The following is an 18448-nucleotide window of genomic DNA, read 5'->3' on the forward strand; positions in this document are numbered from 1 at the left end:
TTTCTCCAGTACTAGATAGAACCCCTGATTTCTATCCCCTGGGTATCAGTGACCCTCGTACCTCCCTCCATCCTATCCACCTCAAATGCGCAATGTCTTCCTAACCCAGCCTCTGACCCTCCCTACAACCTTCTTGACTCGTCCCTTGACCCGTCCGACGTGGCCCGCGAATATTCTAGACTTCGTTCTGGGCGGTGGAGGTGGAGGTGAAGGCGTAGGTCGTGGTCCGCCCTTGCCGTCATGCGTGTAGGGTCGCGTCCGGTGGTCTGGACCGGGGTGGTCGAGTGGGTAGTTGTTTGGGTGATCGTTTCGATTTCTGTTCCGTTCGTCGAGATCGTATACTTTGGACTTGTTAGTGTTGATTTAACTAGAGCTTGCGTAGGGGGTTGAAAGGAGGTTGGTGGGTTTTACCCTCGCTTGTATACGATCTTGTCTTTCTGGTTCTGTCCATGATCTTGATCTTTTTGATTCGTTGTGGGATTGAGATGGATATTGGCCAAGTTCTGAGTTTTTGTATCTCTCTAACGGCATGTTTGGTATATAAGATGTGAGCGTTGTTTATGGATTGCGTACATCACGAATAGTTTGGCTTGACGTATATTTATGTTAACGTCGCAAACGAGCATGGAAAGCTATAATCACATACCTTGTGATGAACAAAATATCTTTTTGGCTGCTTGGAGTTTGTGAGTCTAGCTGCAAGCTTGGAATTCGACGCCATCTTTTCTGCTTTGACCATGCACATTCGGATCTCTGATTTGACTTTATCAAGATCGCCAGTTTGAACTTTTGTTCTTAAATGTAAGACGGTAGTAAATAGACTAGATAATGTCTACGCCATCATTTCAAAGCCCCGGTGTCGTGTTTTGATCGAGCTTGGACACCAGCTGTCTCTTTCTCCATGCAGTAAAACCAGCTGGGTTGAAAGGTCATCCTAGGATTCCTTGCACGCGTTTGTGCTCCTGTTTCGTTGCATAAGCAGTTCAGATCCGTCACCTACGTTAAGACTTTGTATGAAGTACATTATGAGAAACAGTAGAGCCACAAAAGCACTCGAATACGTAGAGCCTAGGAAGACCAACCTCTCTCGAAGTAATACAACGGCGTGCATTATGCTTTGCCCAGGGTATATCTGCAGATGTTATCCACCAATTGATGTAGTCTTTTCTTGAAAAGGATTGCAAATTCGTATACACTGGGATTTCCAGCATCACATACATAAATGATAGGAGCGAAGCATGAAAACTTCCTGCGGCTTTAGCAAAGCCGACATACCTGATGACCTCTTTATCAAAATGCATAGGCGGGGCGCAAAAGAATCACGCCATCTAGATGCACCTGCCAGACGCAAGGAAACAAAGCTCTAGACGTGAACGTATAACACAACACTAGTCTTGTCAAAAAGATTCATTGGCTCCGAAGTCTTGGATAACAATTGACAGCCTGTAAAGCATACAAAATACAGGGATCCAGGTTTGCGCGTACGACCCCGGTCAATGTGGGTCCTACCACTATAAAGCATAGTGCAAACACCGGGGCGTGAATACCCTTGTGGCTCAGCATTTGCTCGGTACGAAGACATGCTTCTTGACACCGTGAATTGCAATATGCTTAAAACACCAACATACGGAATATTCTTCCGTGAGAAATAGAAACTCCGGCGAGTGCCCGGCTCTAGTGGCGGTGTGTCCAGTGTACTGGGAGTGTTAGTGTCATGTGGCTAGGTTCATGTAATATGGACATCGAAGCTCCATTCCCGAGATAAACGAGACTAGGTACATGGGGCCCTGGCCACAAATGAAAGATGTTCGCGAGAGGACAAGAATACTACTCGCATTCGCCACATTACCTATCTATCATATGAAATCGCTGTGGCTTATAATGAACTGTTGTCATTCTGAGTGCGGAATGAATTTGGATCAATATCTTTCAAAAGTGAGATAGAGGCATAGCTAGCAGAGAAGATCCAGATATCAATTTCTTGGACTCCAAAATCACCTACCAGTATGCTCATCCAAGCTCGCCTTGTTTATGCTTTGGCAACTGTGGGACACGTACGGGCAATTCAATACCTTGGCCGGGTCAATCCCAACACTAAAGAACTGACTTGGCCTGGCACAGGTGTATCTTTCACCTTTTCTGGAACGACAGCAACCATTAGCATCAGTGCTAGCGGTGCAAACAGTGCCGACCTCATCGTAGACGGAGCCATAACAACAATACTGAACGTGGCAGGGACTTCTATATCCACAGCGAAGCTTCCCCGAGGAAACCACACAGTCGAGCTCCGTCGAAGATCAGAGACTCAATACGGCACCATAACCATAGGCAACATCACCACAGACGGGACGTTCAACGCCGACGTGCTCCCAAAACGCAAGATCGAAATCGTCGGCGACTCCATCAGTGTCGGCTACGGCCTCGATGGCGTGAACCCCTGCACAAACACCGCTGCAGTCGAAGACAACCCAAAGACATTCGGTGCGCTCACAGCTAAAGCGCTCAATGCATCATACAGCGTCGTCGCATGGAGCGGCAAGGGGCTCACGCGTAACTACATCACGGTCGATCCAGACACAAGCCCTATCATGCCTCAGTACTGGACTCGCTACGGCGCGAATGACGCAGATAACAGCTATACCTTTCCATCATCCGCGACACCCGATGTCGTCGTGATTAATCTGGGCACCAACGACTTCAGCTACATTGCATATGACTCTGCAGGGCAGCCGTATAATGCGCGTGCACTCCTGAATGCAACGGTTTTTGCGTCGGCAATGGTATCTTTCGTACAGACAGTTCAGAAGAAGTACGTGAAGGCGCATGTTTTCCTGATGACGAGTCCGATGCTCAGTGATGGCTATCCGAGCGCCGCAGAGGCACAGAAAAGTACACAGAGGAATGCTCTTGCGGCTGCTACTGCACGGCTAGGGGGTGAGAAGGTCCATCTAGTCGAGTGGGCTACGCAGGGCGCAGATGTAGGGTGTGATTATCATCCCAATGCGGCTACACATGCGGCGGGGGCAATGGTGTTGTTACAGGCTGTGAAAGGCGTCATGGGGTGGTAATAAGGCACCATGAACTGTATATATGAGTGGACCCCGATACGTGGGATCGAAGACTTGAGTATTGAGGGTAGTATAGCAAAAGGACTCATACGTCTCCTGTGTCTCCAAATAGGACAAAGCGCAAGTCATTGCACATCTAGTGACCGAGACTTGCACCTCTAACCTCGCTCAGCTTAGTTGTGTACAAAACTTCTTCTAGAATCGTTCGCCATGGCCAAAGTTAAGGTTGGTATGACGTTCACGATATGAACTCAGCGCCAAGAATCGGATGGTTGTTGACAGGATTATCTGCCAGGATGTAGGGAGCTGTAGTACGTACTGGCTGGACCGCTTATAGTGGATTTTCAGACTCATGCCATAGCAGCTCGGTCGTATGGTGCTCAACGTACCGGAGAAATCTGCATAGCCTCCGCAGTAATTATGGCAACATATCTCAACCTTACCACGTGGGGTCGTTGGATATAGCACCAAATGTTGCAAGGATGTCCTCTGATATAGAAGACTGCATGGCGAGTGGCTGGGAATGTACTAAAATGCATCGAGACGCGATTCAAGATGAAGTACCTGTCCATGTTGCAGGCGCATAAGGCTTGTCTCAACCAGAGAAGGTACGCGCTTTAGCCAGTGCACAACCAAGTCATTTGTGTGACAGGGATCATATGGCATGATTTCATATTCTCACGTGTATTCTTTGAGGCGAGGCTTCGAGAGCGCAACGTTAGAAGATGTGAAGGAAGGTCTGTTCGCTGTCCTGGAGGTTATGTGAGGCCCATAACGCCTGAGACGGCTGTATCCAGCATCCCATTGAAGTGATGGTCCCCTCCACGGAAACTTTTCATTAGACGTCCTATATCTTCGAGGAGTGTTTGAATACAGGGGTTCGTTCTCAGTGAGATTGGACAACCCGGGAATACATCCTCAAATACCGATGTACTGGGAGTGTCCATATTTAGATTGGCAGATGATTGAAGAGCCGTCACAAGACCCATTGCAATGTCGTAGATTTTCATCAAGAATCCAAGTCCATGTACTTCCATCGCAGCTAGTGAGAGTGATTCGCAGATGTTCAGGGTTGCATGGGCAAGCTGAGCACTGAAATCGTATCGAAGCTCTCGGTGCTCAGAGTCTTCGCGGATTAGACCATGGGAGAAGCAGAGCAGCCAGAGGCGATTGAGGAGCCAGATTTGAGTAATGGAAATGTCTGCTTGCTGGCTTTCCAAGAGTTGCGAGAGAGGTACCGGGGTCACTGATGGTGCGTATGATATATTCCCGGTCAAACAGCCCTCACGGACACGGTATTGTGCTCGAAACATCTGCAGCGCCCGACGGCGATCGAAAGAATCGCATATTCCATCGGAGCTACGGCAATAGCCATTCCAGCAGTCCATAATAACCTCGTCTATGGCATCGAAGCTATCCATCAAGTACAACAGGCCAGTCATGCTCACTGCATCAGCTTTCACATCTTGATCTGGGAAAATGAGCGAAGCAATGTATTCATTAGTCATGGAGACGTCGAATGCTTGCATGAATCGCGCAGTGATGCCGGGTCGACCACGGAAGCTAATTACGTGATTCTGCTGTAAAGCATAAGCTCGTTCAGTAACAGACAGGACCAGGTATGTCCGTAGCCATTTTTCTCGCACTTCCGGGGATAGATCTTGATACGACTGTGGCAGATGCAAGCCAAGCGAAAATGCGAGATCTACAGCTTCACGAAGGCGATGTCGAGCAGCTTTGTGCTCACCAGAACCAAAGAGGCAAGCGAACATGAAAAAGCTTGTCAGGATCATGTCAACTGTGGGCTCTTCCCCAAAGTTAGCAGCAACGCGCATCTTGGCACACTCTTGGAGCAGCATTCGAGATTGTACTGATCTCGAAGCTTTCATAGCCTGTTCGTGTATCTGCACAGGCTGTTCCATTGCAAATGCTGCGAGACTGAGGAGCATAGCACCATATTGAGGATCAGTCCGATGCTTGCGGAGTAGCATCTCACAGTACAAGTTGGGACGGTTAAGAATGGGGATCGTAGGGTGTAGACGTTTGAAGTACACATCAATCCAAGGGAGTAGCGTTTGCTCGTTGACAATCGATGGCCACACATCGTCCTTTTGTTGGATTCGAGGCAAGTCCTCCTGCTGGATAGAACCAAAGGCGTCGTCCATGGTGGCACATGCCGGTGATTCGATGGGTAGGCTAGGGAAAACAATTTCCGTCTCGTGAGAGGTGTCAGGATTCAATAGTAGTGCGATATCAGAACCGTTTCGCTCTAAGCTTCGAGTATCTGGTTGTAGTACTATATGCTTAGTTAGATTCAGCATCATCTGTTGGTGGCAGACAGTCGAACAGCACAGTTGTCGTAAGGACCGCCAAGGCTGGGTCAGCAGCTATTCCAGATGCAATGCACGCCAAGTCGAGGAAAAAGAGATGCTCACATGATCCTCGAGTTGTCGATAGTCCGAGTGGTCTCCCTGCAGTTGACTCTGTCCTCTGATCGTGCAGACCGGGATAAGGAGAGACATTATCCTGAGGACTAGTGGATGCATGGCTTGCTGGCCAAGATCTAGACTCGTAACTTGATAAACTCATATTGCGCTCCTGGTAGGCTGGATCTAACGATGTCTGATCGGATCTAGAGACATTCAAGCCCTGAAGGTCGTTTCCGGGTGCTGATTCGAATACATTATTATCTCCTTGTCCGTGGAGATTCTTTTGATGCCGCTGAATCTCAGCAATTCGTTTACCTGCTGGTCCGCGTCTTTTACGCGGATGCTCGTAGCTACAGACCAGTCCTCTGACATCACATGTTGTACATGGCTTCGAGAAGTTGCATTTAACTTTCCGGATCTTGCATTGATCGCATGCTCGAGCGGTGTTGGCCGTTCTGGCGTCGAGCGTGGTAAACATGATGCTTTTTAGTCGGATGCATCTAAAGCGTCTTTATGCTCACATAGCGAGGCAGAAATACGCGAGCTTGACACGAAGAATAACTGGCGATGTGCACTACGACAGAGATGGAACAAGGAATTTGAGCTGAAGAAGCTGTGCTAAGTTTCCACCAAGGTTGTCGCATGACGCTTCAACCTAGTAAGCCTATCTCAGATATACGCCGCGGTGGTAGACGTTACGCGTACTATCCAGCACGCCGCACCATAACCTGGCATAGGTGATCCCATAAAGCATTGTAATTAATCCACGATAGCTTCAACGTCGTATAGAGTGTAGCACGTGAAACGGCGCTGGGTAGTTTCAGGCAGCTTGGTCGGACGCGAGTCTTGCTCTCACGACGAAGAGAATTTATCAGCACGTGTGGATCATTATATCACAGATGAATTTACATTATGAAGTATATTTTTAGACGTTGTGTAAGTACATACTGACCTTGGAACACAATGAGACTATTATCCCATCGGACAGCCTAGACTTACGGAAGCCCGATTCCATCCCAAAGATCTAACCGTATCAGTTCACTTGATCCCGACTGTTCATCTGCAAATATTGACAATCCGTACGTCTCATCAGCGCCATACAGACGAGTACTGATCGCCGTCCTCTCATTGACAAACACTTCAAGAACTGAGTTGTCCCGCCACGCACGTATCTTTAGAGTCTCGGTGCTCTCCATATGCGTATGCGGACTGCGACTCGTGAACAATGTATGAGGAGCTGACTCAGGGGCGCTATTGATTAAGCGAGCAGAGTTCTCGAATGGGAGAGGAGGTCGGGATAGTGTTATCATCTCGTCTTGTGGATTGAATGCGATTTCAGTGCAGCGGGTCTCATCCACCGAGTGAGCAATCCTGATACCAATGCGACCAGCTTGCGTTGCGAGGGCAATTTCCACATATAGCTCCCATTGTCTTGTACTAATACGCGTGTTTGTGAGGAATGAAGTTGACAAAGCCTGATTAGTCAAAGAGGTCTTTCTCACGTTGGGTCCACGTCTCAAGGCATGCACTAAAGGTTGGTATGGTTGAGTAGCAAGCGTCGAAATGGTGTATGTGCCATTCTTGTCCAGTCTACTTTCGATTGAGGTGATATCTGCAAGGTCACTGAAGCAACCTCGCACAACATGTTGTATTGTCTGCATATGGAGCTCACGCGGCATGGACAACATTCCGCTCCACCCTTGAAGATGGCGGAGATCATCACATAAATCATCTTCCGTGATCCAGGCCCAGACGATTTGCTTCTGTGACTTTGGATCGTAGAACGAGTTTGCTGCATAGAGACAACCATGGTCGAGGTGGCCACCAAAATGATACTTCATCTCGACAGGGCTATCGTACGTATTTGCTCCGGGTTCCTGGAGTGACCCGACCATCCAAAGCTGGCCTCTTGCTGGTCGTGACGGTCCAATGAGATCAGGAGTAGATGTTGATAAACAGCCTTCGGTGCCCATCATGAGCAAATTTATCATGCTACCATCCGCACCTTGCAGTGATGTGAAGTTGGTGACTTCCCAGTTCTTGCCGAGATCACCACTCCACATAGACGGTCGAGCATTCAGGCCATAGTTTACTAGAGGCCCGACATATTCCCATTGCTCTAGATTGGATTCGTCTATGGCGTAAAGGAATGTCGTTGGTGTGACGTCTCGAATACCCCCGGATATTATACCATATAAAGTACTGGTAGGATTGCGATCCAGGATTTTGCTCATAGCTGCCCAACGGGCAACAAAAGGATCTCTCCAGCCAGTGACATCCAACTCAGGAGGCTCGCTAGGTAGGATCGGGTTTGCATCAACTTTGGTCCAAGACTTCCCCCCATCAAACGATTTAGCGAGACTGAGCGACTCGCTGCCTCTTTGATGAGAGAGGCTATGATGTATCGGAAGCGCACTGACAGATGTGTAGGCATACGTGATACTACCATCTATCGTAGGCATCTGACATCCGGTAAACACTCCTTGATAATCATATGGAGAGTCAGGAGACAGGGAGGGTTCGGCTTTGACAGTCCAGTGTATCAGATCGTGAGAATGAGCCGATGCCCATGCGATATCTCCCCAATCCGACCCATTCGGGTTCCATTGGAATGATACGTGGTAGAGACCTGTTCCTGGATCGTAACCAGGTGCACACGGGTCATTCATCCATCCTGATGGTGCTTGTAGGTGGTAAGATGGCCTCCATCGTTGGAACTGCTGGACCAATGATGGATTTGAGATTTCCTGGGCAGATGTATGACATGATGGCGGTGTCGTAGAGTATGACGGGCAATCTGATGGAGTAGACAAGTCAGTCGAGCTCGAAGCAGTCGACATCTTCGTGAGTTTGATGTGGCTTGATAGTTTCTCGAAAGTCGAGGGTAACTTACTCTGTTATTGACGCCTCACTGAACTAGTGGATTCACTCCTATGAGCTCTGATGCTCCAAACAGACGGTCTTCGAAATGAAGTCGGGACGGGTTTCGCAGAATATTCGGTAGATTTAACCTCATATGGATAAAGCTGGCCGCCACTGGAGGCGGGATTCACCTTTAAGGCTGGTTCAGCACCGAAGAAACGCCGCATCCATCGACCCATCCTTCGCCTCCACTTTCTCCAGGTTCTCTCCACATCAAGCTTAATTTGATATGCCGCATTCCTGGGGTATAAGGTTATCATGGATCGCCATCGAGGAATCATTTCCTCCGGCATCTTCTTCTCCTTCAGATTCCTCTTTCCCGACAGCCTTTCATCACATTTCTCCATTCACTCCTGATATTGGTCATCTGAAGTTCCAATCATTCATCTCTAGCCATGGATCATAAAGAACTAAGAACGACGCCCGAATCAGTGGACAAATCGGAAGTTGTCTACATTGAAACTGAGTCAATGTCCTCGAGCAATTTTGATTCTCAGGACTTATCCATCAAAGATCAGTACCGACGACTTGGCAGAGCCATCAAAGCCGATAGTCGATTCTGTTGGTGGACAGGCTACTGTCTACTTTTGGTTTTTGGATGGGGCTATGACAATGGTCTATCTGGCGTAGCTATCGCATTTCCGGCATTCCGAGAGAGTTATGGTCATTACTATCCCGAAGCAACGACTTCTGGAGAAGAGTATGTCATTCCAGCCCTCTGGCAATCTCTCTGGAATGCAGCATCGACTATTGGACAGGTCTTTGGTGGATACGCAGCAGGCCAATTCGCAGATACATTCGGACGCAAAGCCATTCTGTACCTTGCTGTTTTCCTCTCTTTGGCATCCAGCTTCGCCTTGGTGTTTGCACCGAATCTCCCAATTCTCTTCGTGTCGAAGCTGCTTCTTGGCCTTTCCATTGGTCTATCAACCGCAACCCCACCTCTTTACGTGACGGAAAACGCGCCCGCCCATCTGAGGTCTACTGTGGCGTCACTGACGAACGTCATCATCGTTCTTGGCTTCTTCATGTCGTCGATCACTGGCTTTGGCTCGTCTCATATCCAGGGTGTATGGTCATACCGCCTGGCCTTCGTTCTAACTTTTCTGATTCCTGGTATCTACCTCATCGGACTGCCATTTTTCCCTGAATCTCCCGTTTGGTATATGAAGAAAGACCGCGAAGAGGACGCCCGCAAAGCGCTCGTGAAGCTGTATGGTTCAAAAGTCGACATTGAAGGGCGTCTACAAATGATCCGCGACGAGCTGAAGCAGAATGAAGCACCAACGGATGGTATCTCTCAGACTAGCTGGAAGGCAATCTTTTCTAGGGAGAACCGTATCCGTACCTTCGTTGCAGTCCTCGGTCTTCAAGTCCAGAACTTCTCCGGTGGATACTTTGCAAACACGTATCAAACATACTATTTTGGTTTGATTGGGGCCAAGGATCCCTTCCAACTCACAGCCATCTCCTCAACCCTCCAGTTTGTGGCCAATTGTGCAGCAGTCGTTGTTGCAGATGTCGTTCCGCGCCGAAAAGGCCTTATCGGAGGTGGCACAATTCTCCTATTCTGGTCAGTCATCATTGCCGGTACTTCTTTGGCACCAAAAGACAACCATGTCGCAAACGTGGTGAATCTCGCTTTCATGATTACCTGGTCCATGGGATACACTGCGACAGTTGGATGTTACGGATGGGCGGTTGCCGCCGAGACCTCGTCACAAGCCACGAGACCGAAGACAATCTCATTTGTCCTTGTCTGTCAACAACTCACAGCGCTTCTACTTTCCAGCGTCTTTCCCTTCTTCATCAATCCTGACCAGCTGAATTGGGGTGGCAAGGTCATGTTCCTTTTTGTAGGCGCTGAGATCTTCATCCTTGCTGCACTATTCTGGTTCCAAGGCGAGACCAAAAATCGTACGAATACTGAGATGGATGCACTCTATGCCTCTGGCGTCCCGAAGTGGCGATTCACGCAGTATAGAGTAGTTGACAGTCATGTTGAGTTGAAGGAGAAGACCAAGGGGAGTCTGGTTGGCCGGATGCTCCGCAAGGCATAGAAGAGTGGTATTTGGTGTCGGTGTATATTCATATCTTATTCAATCGAAATTGTTACAAAATTTCGGATATCTGTGGTCTCTTCTCAATCCTGTGCAGTATCCATAGGTCAACAAACGGCCGGGTGAACGATATATAACAGCGAGCCTACGCACCTGGAAGTCCAATTTGTGGCTCCAATAGGACGACGAGGTACTAGACTTTAGCATTCTTGTCCTCCTGAATGTGCGGCAAGTTCTATCAACCATAGACCTCCATGTTCTCGGAAAAAAGAAGAGTGGGTTTAACCACTTGCTATCTCATTCGCGAAAGTTTCACATATAGAATTATATGCAGCATACAGCACCATGTTCCCTTCAGACACGATGATAATCATAAGTTGGTCCATTCCGATTCTAACGTTCATGCCTTCACACTAGTGTATAGATAGAACTAGAACGACCGCAATCACGGTGAATCGGCTTATATAGAGCTATCCCGACGGGAGAGCTCGTGAACATCTCATGTCGGACCGAAAACGCGCGATATAAGCTTTGTAGCTATGCACGAGATCTGAAATCCAGGAGGGTACAACGTGGAAATCGCCCGATGATTTGAGCGGGGAGCGGGGAAGCACTAAACTCGGCCCTGCTTTCCCCAAGCTGCCTAGTGAATATGTTCGATCGGAGAAATATTCCCAAATAAGCTTCCATCACGACGTAACATGTATTGCAGAACCATCGCCCTCCATCCGGGCAGCTTTTCGGAGAAACGATACTTGAGGGGAATGTTGTTGTTAAAGGCTGCACCGCTGGTAGGGCCATTACCCAGAGTCAATATCACAGTTCTTATTTCGCCGATGCCCCAAGAAGACATTATTCACGATCGACAGAGTCCAATCGAAATGACTTCATCAGCCATCGTAGAAAAAGCATGGTGGAAAGAAGCTGTCGTCTATCAAATCTACCCAGCCAGCTTCCTCGATAGTAACGACGATGGACTCGGGGACATACCAGGTGTCATCAGTAAAGTTGCATATATCAAATCCCTCGGAGTCGATGCGATATGGCTTTCTCCCGTCTATACGTCACCACAGAAGGATATGGGATATGACATATCAGACTATCGGTCGATACATGCGCCATATGGAACTGTCGAAGATATGCAGACCCTCATTAATGTCCTGCACGATAACCAGATGAGATTGTTGATGGACCTCGTTGTCAACCACACGAGTGATCAGCATGACTGGTTCAAGCAGTCACGCAGTTCCAGAGAGAGTGAGAAACGTGGCTGGTATTTCTGGCGAGATGCGAAGATCGATACAAATGGCAATCGCAAAGAGCCAAACAACTGGCGATCAATTTTTGGAGGTAGCGCGTGGCATTGGGACGAAACAACCCAGCAATACTACCTTGCCCTATTTCTCCCTTCACAGCCAGATCTCAACTGGTCAAATCCGGAGATGCGCAGAGCTACATATGATGACATGCGTTTTTGGTTGGACAGGGGCGTTGATGGCTTCAGAATTGACTCAATGAACCTCATGTCAAAGCATCCTGATCTCCCAGATGGAAAGGTGGTGAATAATGAGCCTTTTCAAGATGGATCTGAGTTTTTTGCTTCTGGCCCAAAGATGCACAACTATATCCGTGAGATGCGCACGGAGGTGTTCGATAACTATGATTGTATGACCGTTGGCGAGCTTGGCTTCACGAAGGATGAGCAATCCGTCAGCCAATACGTGGCGAAAGATCGCCATGAACTCAATATGGTTTTCACCGGCGATATTGTTGATGTCGACTTTGGCCCCAATGGGAAATACGAGCGCACGATCAACAACATTCCGCGAAAGATCCGTGAGATCACTGATCTTTGGCAACAGTCCATGCCCAAGTTCAATGGGTGGAATAGCGTGTACTATTCAAACCACGATAGTGGTCGACCTCTGACTCGATATGCCTCTGATTCCCCAGAGCATCGAGCAGCAGCTGCGAAGATGCTTGCAATGTACCTCCTATCCCTCGGAGGAACACCTTTCCTTTTGCAAGGCGATGAAATCGGCATGGCCAATCTTGGCAAAGACTACGGCCCAGATGCATATATAGATGTAGAAGCTAAGAACTACTACATTTCAGTCCTGAAAAGTCGTGGCGGTAACGAATCAACTATGGACGATGTTTTGAGAGAGATGCAACTCAAGTCGCGAGATCACGGCCGCTTACCTATGCAATGGGACAGCTCTGTCAATGCCGGCTTCGCGTCACCAAAAGCACGTCCTTGGATGACTATCAACAAGGATTACACCGAATGGAACGTGGCGAGCCAGATCAATGATCCAAACAGTGTATTCTCGTTCTGGAGAACAATGCTGACTCTTCGTAAACAGTACACCGATCTGTTTGTATATGGCTCATACAAGTCAATTCCAGAGTCTGTGATGGGAGAGGGAGTCATCGGATTTGAGCGTGCAGAACAGGTAGTAGGCGGAAAGAGAGCAGTCGTTTTTGTGAGTTTCTCGGAGCAGAAATATACAATATCGACAGATAAGTACGTGGGCTGGGACGTATTAGTTACGAATCACAGAGCTTCTGTCGACAACTCGTGTATCGAACTTGGACCGTTCGGCGCTCTGTTATTGATAGACAGCAAATAGTAGTTAGTAGATACCAATTAAGCCTACCAACTACCAGGAACAGCAGTCACCTCTACTGTGTTGGCTCATAGGTGGGAAAAGTGTGATGTTGCCAACTGCTTAATACTCGTTCTTAATGATATAATCATAACAACTGAGCAATAGTCGATTAGCAGGGGATTACCAGATATACTCAACCTCGGATTTGACGGCCCGTGACTCGAATCTAGAGTACGGGTGATTGGAGGATACATATACCATCGAGCGATGATCCTCGAAAAGTGACCACACGTTCCACGATTGCATACGTGGGATGACCCTCAGCTCCCATGCAGAACTTCCTTAGTTCGAGTTTGTCATTGTTACGTTCAGAATTTGCCTTAGCTGTAGGAGACCCTTCACCTAGTGGGACTCCCTTGTGGTTACTAGCCTCGTAAGACTTGAAAGGGGTGGCATGGACATGAAGAGTGTCGCATGACAGGGTGCCCAGATCAGGGGAAGTCTTCCCAGAACATCGAGGCCCTATCTCAAAGCTGCGCTGCGATGGCTGCGCAAGTCCTGGGCCCTTGTCTAACGCGACATGGCGTCTCAACCTAGATATGTGTATGACGATGTTAGATGATGAATTCTTCATTGCCAGAAGATGATAACAAGTAATATATGCACGTGGGGCGGAGGAGCGGCCTTGGCAAAGGGCGGGAAAGTCCACAAAACTTGGCGCGCCACAGTCAAGTTAAGACACCCATCTCTTCTATCGCATCTTATGCGCATGATAGGTCATTATTGCGCCACTGATGAACATGGTCACACAAGGTTAGTCGCGATTTAGTCTGTAGCAATAACCATTTTTGCCTCTTCTCGAATCCAGCACTTGAAGTGTATCTAAGAATAACATAGCCACCTTCGTCCATGGCTACGAATTGCATCACACTCGGCGCCCAGTATTGGGTCGAAACGTTCCAAGGCCAGGCGCAAAAGCTACTTTCTTGTCGTATACACGTGGGTGATTGCGTTCCGTCTGGAGGATGTGTGCATTTTGTCGCTGACGCCACAGACATTTGACATCGCCTGCCGAGATATCTCTATTACTAGGCTCAGTCGACATGGCTCGACATATATAATGGAGCGGACTTATCTTCCCATGGTTTCTTCTTCTTTTCTGAAGCAATATAAGCGATTTTGTAGTTCTTGCTACGCCTGCCTCAGCTTACATACATTGCTCCTGAGGGCGAACACAGCACTCCTTTAGCCAACATGGGTAAGATAGATCTCAAGGTCGTCCGTGAAAGTTGGGGGTTATTCGACGCAAAAGAAAAACGAAACATCGCGATCTACATCGTTGGTATCATGCTCTACAAGTTTGGTACGTAATCGTGGCATATATTACTTGTGAGCTACTAATCCTATTTTGCACAGGTCTCGAAGCATTCAATGGATCTATTACGGCTCTAGCAACAAACCGATATGACCAAGATGCACGCCTTGCTGGGACCACTCCACGAACATTTGAGCGTATCGGTCTCTTGCAAGGGTTGAATCAAGCTTTTCAGTGTGTTGGCTCCATCTTGATTGCTCCTCTAATCAAACGTTACCCAACCCGTCTGGTCCTTTCTGTGGCTATTCTTGTCTTCGGTCTTTTCACTGCGATCTTGCTCATCGTGGATGCCGCCACTGGGGGCAAGATAAAGCCCAATGACTGGGAGGAGACCCACACAGCTGCAGAGCTGCGCACCGACTTCTCGTACTTTGGGAATTACAATACCGACGGTTAGCAGTGTCTATTGTCTAGGGTTTTCCTAGCAAACTATGATGCTAACATTCTGCATAGGTATAATCCCTATTTACTGTGTAACTGGCATAGCGTATGGCATGGTTGAACTGATCCGCCGAGTCATTCCGCGAGATATAGTTGGGGGCAATGTTCAGAAGCTGAGACGTATGGACGCGACAGTCCATATCTTTTATGAGGTCGCTGGAACAGCCGGTGCATTTGCAACAGCTCTTGGCCTCATTCCCGCCCTCGGTTACAACTACAGCTTCCTGATTACTCCTATCTTCTTCACGGCAGCCTCGATCGTCTGGTTCTTCATTTCCAACTATGGCTTCGTTAAGACTCCCCACCTTCGTGATGCTCAAGGCAACCGGAACTACTTCAAGTCGATCTGGCATAGTATTGTGCTATTTTTCGAGTCGATCTATACTGGAGGAGTCCTTGTCTTCACGAACCGCAAGTTTATCTGGCTATTGCCAGGATATGCATTTGCCCTGTGAGATATCACTACCTAAAGACTATCATCTGCTTGCTAACTTCTCCTAGATACGGACATCGATATCTCGAAAACGGCATCGCACCGTTCGTCGCAAGACGCTACCTTGGTGTATCTGCTTGGTCTCAGATCATGGTTGGCGGCTCCAACTTTGGCGAGCTTCTCGGTGCCCTTTTCGTGTTTCTCTTTACAAACCTTGTCGCGAGACCAATGCCATGGCTCCGTCTTGACGCTTTGCTGCTACTTATTGTCTGGTACCTTCCATACTATACTCCACCCCAATCTGAGGTCCGCTACGCATGGATTGTAGCTGCTACTTTCATCCCGATCTCGTTTGGTTGGGCCGCAGGCGATGTATCGCTAGCAGCATACATCCAAGCCTCGCTAGCCCGTACGGAATCGAAGATGAAGAACGTGTCGGCCCTTGGTGCGGTCATGGCATTCCTTTACTCAACATACATTGTCATCTACGCAATCGCAAACCCTCTTCTTGGCAGATACCTCGACCGCCAGAGTGCACTACAAGCTGCTGGGCAGGATGGTGCCATCCAAGATGGTGTCCGCAGTGTTGCTGGCATTCAGTTCACTATCTTGGCTGCTATTGTTATCGCCTCCACCTTTATTCCGAAAGGTGCCATCTCGTTCAACCCTAAGATGATCTCTGACGAGCTTCTCGACAGTGATATCGGTGATGACAAAGCTGATTTGAAGGACATAAGCTCCGGCGAAGAGATACTGGACTCCGAAAAGGGTGGTCTTGCGCCGGAACCAGATCATGAGAAGAGAACTTCCATCACATTGGGACTTGAAGATGCTGTCAGGCGAACTTCTGTGGCGTGATTTAGTGGTTGTGCGAAAATTGATAAGGAAGTATTCGCCTTAGTAGAGTAGCTTATTTCAGTAGCTATAGAGCACATTCTGCTATTAGGAATAGGGAGATTTCTCATGGAGTGCGATTGATAGTACAAATCACGACTGCATCGGAGTCCTAAGGTACGTTTCCCTCTTCATCTTACTACCAGAGCGAAGTGCACGAGAGGAAAGAACCTCCTCCTATAGTACCAGAGTCTTATATTCATTGTCTTGCCATCACGAAGCTCTCCCAAGTCGTAGACCTCTTACTCGTATTCTCTATAGACTCCTATGCCTATTCTTGAGTTTTCTCGGCCCAACGAACGAAGTATGGCCTCGAGCTATCTTCCGCACGGTTGTCGTGCGGAAGCGGATATATATTTCCATCACCCTCCACATCCGCAGTAGTCTGCTCCTCCCTAGCTGGTAATCGCTCCCCTTGCTGTCCAAAACCTTCTAAACTCCTTTTCCGCTCTCGCCACCCTACTCCATTGACAGTCCCGGCCAAAAAAGGCTCTTCCAATTCAGGCTGAGTGTCGTCAGACGGGTCAATGCCCGCTTCCTTCCTGGCATTCCTCCTATCCGCGTATTCCGCCTTGGTATGCTTTCTAGGAGTTATTAGCTTCAAAGCTCAATGGCTGGTCATAAAAGCTTACTCTTCCTCGCTTACGTCCCAGTCTTTGTCAAAGTCGACAGCATGGCCAGTGCCCAAAGCTAGGACTTTTATGGTTTGATCTCTGATGTTTGCAGGGCGCGAGTAGCAGCGAAGTACGTGTGTACGCGGCATCATGCCGTTGGGGATATCTTGGCTACAAAACAGGCAGGTTCTCTGACAGCGGAAGAACAGGACAGCGCCGGTGGATGGCCATGCGTGATGAGGGTGGCTGGGCACTGAGCATCTTACAGTGGTAGGAGCTGAGGGCGACATTGTGATATGGAGATGGGAGAGAAGGTAAGATATGAAGAGATTGGTATGTATGCTTCGTGTATGACTTGGTTGTAGATAGCTGAGCGTTAGACGAGAAGCTCAAGATCTGGTATTTTAGGTAGCTAGCATGTCACAACTCGGCAACGAGAGCTTAATTCCGCTTATTTCTAAGATGTGAAACGAACGCACGGAAATGAACAAGTTTGAACTTTTTGCACTGTTTTGTCACTCGCGTATGACTATGTTGAGAACATCCCTTGCTATAACCAAACACTTATCCATTTCGAGCACTTTGTAGCCTGTATTCTATGCAACTCTATTATCCCAGCGATTCCTATTGAACTAAGCAATTGAGCATCTACTTGAATGGTTCGTAGAGCAGCCCCTTGCCCCTAGTACAATGACTTGATAAGCATGCACTGCTTGCAGGCGGACAGTGAGAATAAGGGGCCAACTTCGGCAAGATCCAAGGTAGTAATCACTCTGATGATGTGGAAAGAATGACTCTGAAGACTAACGGCCTATCGAATAAGACGGTGCTATAGAGGTAGATCTCTTGCCCTCTGGTCCACGATCGTGACCTGTAGCCTAATACCGAGCTACAACTCTTCAATGTATAAACACATATACACCAAGTGACAATAACAGTATTCTAAAAATTTAGCCCGTGCTCTTACGTCAAGGGATGGTCGTATTACATGATTCCGGAGCCGAATACGAGGACCTGTTTGCAGTACCAATACAGTCTACAAGAAACATCCAACTCTAGGAGAATGCACCCACAGCGATTGGCGTTAAACATAGGCATGAACCAGCATCCACCCTCTGGCCGCACCTCCGCTGGACTCTTAAGGACATTCGCACCTCCTCTTGAAAGATTGTAACTAGCAGCACGTCACACAGGCGGTAACAAGTTAGATAGTGTTAGATGTCGTTGTCTGCAGCGAACTATCCTAGAGACATCAGAGTTTAACACTTTAATTGCTATGGCAGACGGGATGATGAGAAGATATGTAAATATTGCATCCAAGCAGTGGTACAAGAGCTAGAACCTGATGCTCCTTGAAATAATAATACACGCGGAGCTGTACATACATAAAGGCGTCATGATTTACCATGGAGTCGCAGTTTTTGCAATGGTGGAATAGTTTCTCTAGCTTCGTAGGTACATGAATTTCTCTTCGTGTCATACGAATCTCTTGACTATAAAGTTTGTAAGCACATAATAGATATCTAGCAAGTGATGACACTGTTGCCTGGCGACTCATCCATCTGACATGGTGTCACAATCTTGCCGGCCATCTACTGTG

The 18448-nt window shown here is 48.0% G+C and overlaps 7 protein-coding genes across 7 annotated transcripts; 4 read left to right on the forward strand and 3 right to left on the reverse strand.

Moving 5' to 3' along the window:
- The first annotated feature begins 1653 nt into the window (after positions 1-1653).
- Positions 1654-3258, forward strand: EJ05DRAFT_394847 (lipolytic protein-like protein G-D-S-L family). The gene has a single exon (XM_033741365.1). The coding sequence runs from the start codon at positions 2007-2009 to the stop codon at positions 3066-3068; it is 1062 nt and encodes a 353-aa protein (XP_033600033.1). The 5' UTR covers positions 1654-2006; the 3' UTR covers positions 3069-3258.
- A 475-nt stretch (positions 3259-3733) lies between these two features.
- On the reverse strand, positions 3734-6083 carry EJ05DRAFT_394850 (uncharacterized protein). The gene is made up of 2 exons (XM_033741366.1): positions 5504-6083; positions 3734-5364 (listed from the first exon to the last, which is right to left on the reverse strand). Exons 1-2 carry the CDS (start codon positions 5973-5975, stop codon positions 3827-3829), a joined length of 2010 nt encoding a protein of 669 aa, XP_033600034.1. The 5' UTR covers positions 5976-6083; the 3' UTR covers positions 3734-3826.
- A 365-nt stretch (positions 6084-6448) lies between these two features.
- EJ05DRAFT_476821 (putative beta-Fructufuranosidase) lies at positions 6449-8464 on the reverse strand. The gene is made up of 2 exons (XM_033744116.1): positions 8391-8464; positions 6449-8294 (listed from the first exon to the last, which is right to left on the reverse strand). The coding sequence occupies exon 2, from the start codon at positions 8164-8166 to the stop codon at positions 6493-6495; it is 1674 nt and encodes a 557-aa protein (XP_033600035.1). The 5' UTR covers positions 8167-8294; positions 8391-8464; the 3' UTR covers positions 6449-6492.
- Positions 8465-8889: 425 nt separating this feature from the next.
- On the forward strand, positions 8890-10479 carry EJ05DRAFT_440027 (general substrate transporter; the record flags this gene model as incomplete). Its single annotated transcript, XM_033741910.1, has 1 exon — positions 8890-10479. One exon carries the CDS (start codon positions 8890-8892, stop codon positions 10477-10479), a length of 1590 nt encoding a protein of 529 aa, XP_033600036.1.
- Positions 10480-11360: 881 nt separating this feature from the next.
- On the forward strand, positions 11361-13112 carry EJ05DRAFT_439602 (putative alpha-amylase; the record flags this gene model as incomplete). Its single annotated transcript, XM_033741881.1, has 1 exon — positions 11361-13112. One exon carries the CDS (start codon positions 11361-11363, stop codon positions 13110-13112), a length of 1752 nt encoding a protein of 583 aa, XP_033600037.1.
- A 734-nt stretch (positions 13113-13846) lies between these two features.
- Positions 13847-16387, forward strand: EJ05DRAFT_453393 (uncharacterized protein). The gene is made up of 6 exons (XM_033742430.1): positions 13847-13904; positions 13989-14090; positions 14146-14454; positions 14508-14858; positions 14920-15358; positions 15409-16387. Exons 3-6 carry the CDS (start codon positions 14346-14348, stop codon positions 16196-16198), a joined length of 1689 nt encoding a protein of 562 aa, XP_033600038.1. The 5' UTR covers positions 13847-13904; positions 13989-14090; positions 14146-14345; the 3' UTR covers positions 16199-16387.
- Positions 16388-16505: 118 nt separating this feature from the next.
- Positions 16506-17138, reverse strand: EJ05DRAFT_501119 (uncharacterized protein; the record flags this gene model as incomplete). The annotated part of the gene is made up of 2 exons (XM_033747074.1): positions 16506-16818; positions 16867-17138. 2 exons carry the CDS (start codon positions 17136-17138, stop codon positions 16506-16508), a joined length of 585 nt encoding a protein of 194 aa, XP_033600039.1.
- Between the last annotated feature and the right edge of the window lie 1310 nt (positions 17139-18448).

Source organism: Pseudovirgaria hyperparasitica, assembly GCF_010093815.1.
Source record: "Pseudovirgaria hyperparasitica strain CBS 121739 unplaced genomic scaffold EJ05scaffold_9, whole genome shotgun sequence".
NCBI lineage: Eukaryota > Fungi > Ascomycota > Dothideomycetes > Acrospermales > Acrospermaceae > Pseudovirgaria > Pseudovirgaria hyperparasitica.